General features: G+C 38.1%; 1 protein-coding gene across 1 annotated transcript; it reads left to right on the forward strand.

Moving 5' to 3' along the window:
• The first annotated feature begins 135 nt into the window (after window positions 1-135).
• LOC111383535 (cation/H(+) antiporter 14-like) lies at window positions 136-3,647 on the forward strand. Its single transcript, XM_023007647.1, has 3 exons — window positions 136-662; window positions 1,037-2,038; window positions 2,286-3,647. The coding sequence occupies exons 1-3, from the start codon at window positions 423-425 to the stop codon at window positions 3,510-3,512; spliced, it is 2,469 nt and encodes an 822-aa protein (XP_022863415.1). The 5' UTR covers window positions 136-422; the 3' UTR covers window positions 3,513-3,647.
• The last annotated feature ends 116 nt before the right edge of the window (window positions 3,648-3,763 follow it).

Consider the following 3,763-nt stretch of genomic DNA (forward strand, 5'->3'; position numbering starts at 1 on the left):
TGTGATACAATACGATACCAAACCAAATGTAGCCTTGTTTAAAAGTGTTACTTCACATATTTTTTGTCTCTAACTTTATTTTAGATCATAGAAGGGAAAATTTTCCATTTACTATTGTTAGGAAGAATGAGCAACGGTAGGGGTGAGAAGGGTTAAAAAAGAAGCTTGTTTCTTGGATGGTAATCCTTCTTGTATTGCTAACTTTAATGTGAAGCGACAAAGGTGTAACTCTGAGGTAACAAACTCCCCCCTTTCTCTCCCTTTGCCTGTTTCCTTTTTTCTCTTTAGTAAAATGTATTTTTCTGTTTCTCCTTTTCTTTGACCTCCTTTGGTTAAAAGTTTAATAATTTCACCATCTTTATGCTTTTTCTTCATCTGGGTTTTGAGATTTCTCAGATTTTGTACACGGTAACTAGTTAAAAATGTCAAAAGGACTTTCATCTTCTGTAGGTAATATCCAAGGTCCATATACGGACGAGGTATTGGTGTGCCAATTTACGCACTTGATCAATGCCCAAGGCTGTCTATGGTTGGGGAAAGATCCATTTAATTTTACTTTACCAGTTCTATTGTTACAGTTTGTTGTAATTACAACGGTCGCTAGTATTACTTGGATAATTCTCAAACCTCTTAAACAGAGTATGGTCAGTGCACAACTTATCGTAAGCCCCTACCTCTTTAGGTATTTGTGGTTAATGCTTTTTGACATATTTATCGCATTTTGCTTTTGATTTATAGACAAGGCAATGCCATGCCTTATATAATGTATTTGTAGTGTCATGTTCGTTTATACAAAGAAAGCTTCCACTAGATATAGCCATGAACCGGCTAAAGTAGCGAAAAACGAATACTAAATTTATTGGAGACAATTTTATATCAATGTAAACTTTAGGAAGTTGAGGCAGATATTAACTTTAGACAATTTTACCTACAAAAATGGCAATATAAACCATCAGTTTAGCATCCTAATTTATGTTGTGTGTTTTCTTTGGTCTTCTATCGTTGGCATAATTATTGTATTGATTTTGAATAACAGACCGGTATCATTTTGGGTCGATCCTTTTTGGGGCACATTCAAGTTTATTCCGACAAGTTATTTCCTCCAGGAGGAAGATTGGTACTTGAAACATTTGCAGATATTGGCTTCATGTTTCATATGTTTATATTAGGAATAAATGTTGATATAACATTGGTGAGGAGAGCAGGAAACAATGCTGTAGTAATTGGTGCTACGTGCTTTTTTCTGCCTTTAGCAATTGGGATTTTGGCCATTCTCATTGTACCTCATTTTGTGATATTAGACGAGTCAGCCGAGACTTCTCTACCTTTTGTTGCAACGATAAATGCAATATCTCCATTTCCTGTAATAACAAGTCTCCTCAGTGACCTTAACATTCTTAATTCTGAGATTGGAAGGATTGCTACTTTGGCATCCTTAGTTTGTGACATTTGCCAATACTTAGTGTCCGTGGTTATTGGTTCAGTTGGTTTGACATTAAATTCTGAAGCTAGTGTCTTCTGGTCCATTATATGGGGTCCTTGCTTTCTGATCGTCATTATATTTGCGCTTCGTCCCATAATTTTACACCTAGCTAAGCATATACCAGAAGGACAACAAATGAAAGAGTTCCAATTCATATTCATTGTTGTAATAGTCTTGATATGTGGATTTCTTGCTCAAAGTCTTGGCCAGCCTCCTGCACTTGGAACTTTTATTTTGGGCATGGCTATACCAGATGGACCGCCTTTGGGATCTGCTCTGGTGTATAAGCTTGAAATAATAAATTCTGGCTTGCTTGTTCCAGCCAAGTTTGCACTAAGTGGTTTAACTATGGACTTATTCTCAGTCAAAAAAGGAAACGCTGGAGCCGTATATGGGGTTCTCATCTTCTTTGGTTATGCAGGAAAGTTCACAGGCACCTTAATTCCTGCACTTTACTACAGAATTCCCTTGAGGGATGCTGTCTCTCTTTCTCTTATTATGTGTTGCAGAGGTATCATTGAAGCTGTTATGTACATAACAATGCAAGAGGATGGGGTAAGTTGTCTTGCTCTCTCATTCGAACCATAGAATGGGATTCTTGAGTTGAACAATATCTATGAACATTTTAGCATGTTTGATATACAAAACTAGCTATGATTGAACAGTATAGTCCACATTATAGAATGAATGACTAACCCCTTGAGAAATGAAGATCGGTAGTCAATTGATTAGGATCAAAATCATACATATGGATACTGATCTACATTGTGGTCTTATCAAGTCTTTATTTGGCCATGTACAGATCATAGACAGTGAAGCATATGCCCTTCTGTTAATCTCAATGCTGATCGTAACAGGAATTGCAAGGCCTTTGATATTTCACCTCTACGACCCATCAGCAAGGTACTTTCATCATCAAAAAAGCAGCATTCTATGCTCGGATCCTTTTAGTGAGCTCCGGATGCTCGTCTGCATTCACAGTGAAGAAAATGTCCCGACTCTTATAAGTGTCCTCGAAGCCTCGACCCCCCAGAGAAGAAGGCCTATTGCTGTTTTCGTCCTGAATCTAATGGAGCTTAAAGGCAGAGCAGCAGCCGTGCTTGAGCCGACTATTGGTAAAAGCAAAAAGCTCACTACTTCAAGAAGCTGGTCAGAACAAATTGCCAATGCTTTCAACTTGTTCGCACAGCACAATCACGGCTGTGTGTTTGTTCAATACTTCACCTCAATTGCTCCGTATGCTAGCATGCATGATGATATTTGTTCAGTCTCACTAGAACAAAACACGAATATTGTAATCGTGCCTTTTCACAAACAATGGACTATTGATGGAAGAGTGGGAGTCAACTCCCCTTCAATCAGAATGGTAAACCTAAATGTTATGCAAAAGGCCCCATGTTCTGTGGGTATCCTTGTTGACCGTGGACAGATGGCCGGAAGGCATTCGATTTTGGGAGGTCAGTCCATGCTCCGAATCACTATGCTATTCCTCGGTGGTGCAGATGACTGCGAAGCTCTAGCATACACAAGTCGTTTGCTTGAAAATCCACAAATCGAACTCACTTTTATCTGGCTTAGGCCATGGGATCACATGAAGTACGACGATGAAACAGAGAAGACTATCGATACACAATTGGTTAATCAGTTCCGGGCAAATACCATTGGAAATCAAAGGGTCGTTTACAAAGAAGAAATGGTAAATGACGCAATAGGAACTACAAAGGTGATTAGAACAATCGAAGACAGTTGTGATTTATGCATAGTTGGTAAGTACCATGATCCTGATTCTCAGCTTTTACTAGGCCTTACTGAATGGAATGAATGTCCCGAACTTGGAATCATTGGAGACATGTTAGCCACCTCGGATTTTCGGTTTTCAGTTTTGGTGGTGCAACAACAGCCTCAAGAAGATAAATTTATGGAGAACCATCCTTTTCAGACAGTTTCTTGTTGTTCATCAGGAAAATATAGTCTATATCAAGATCATTCTTATTCTCTTAATGAAGATTTAGGTCATTCCAAGTTTTAATTTTGTAAGGTTTTAAGTAGGAACAGAAAATGAAACTGATCCATAGAGCACACAGAAATATCAGACAGTTAAGAATTCTGTTCAGACATAAACATTGTACATAGAAAATCTACATGTTTGCATTTGAATATGATCCTGTCTATGAAAATTGTTTTACCACTGCACCGTGCCCGTGGGGCTCTTTACGATTATTTACTGATGGATAAAATGGATTTAGTCACTTGCAAATAGTAAACAATATTAGCTCCAAT

Source organism: Olea europaea, unplaced genomic scaffold (genome assembly GCF_002742605.1).
Source record: "Olea europaea var. sylvestris unplaced genomic scaffold, O_europaea_v1 scaffold2709, whole genome shotgun sequence".
NCBI classification, from domain to species: Eukaryota; Viridiplantae; Streptophyta; class Magnoliopsida; order Lamiales; family Oleaceae; genus Olea; species Olea europaea.

What these genes read in the sequence shown, in the direction of transcription:
- LOC111383535 (XM_023007647.1), top strand. Translation starts at nt 423, where the DNA reads ATGTCAAAAGGACTTTCATCTTCTGTAGGTAATATCCAAGGTCCATAT. An exon ending in TGGTCAGTGCACAACTTATC is followed by an intron (nt 663 to 1,036) that starts GTAAGCCCCTAC and finishes TTTGAATAACAG; the next exon opens with ACCGGTATCATTTTGGGTCG. An exon ending in TAACAATGCAAGAGGATGGG is followed by an intron (nt 2,039 to 2,285) that starts GTAAGTTGTCTT and finishes GGCCATGTACAG; the next exon opens with ATCATAGACAGTGAAGCATA.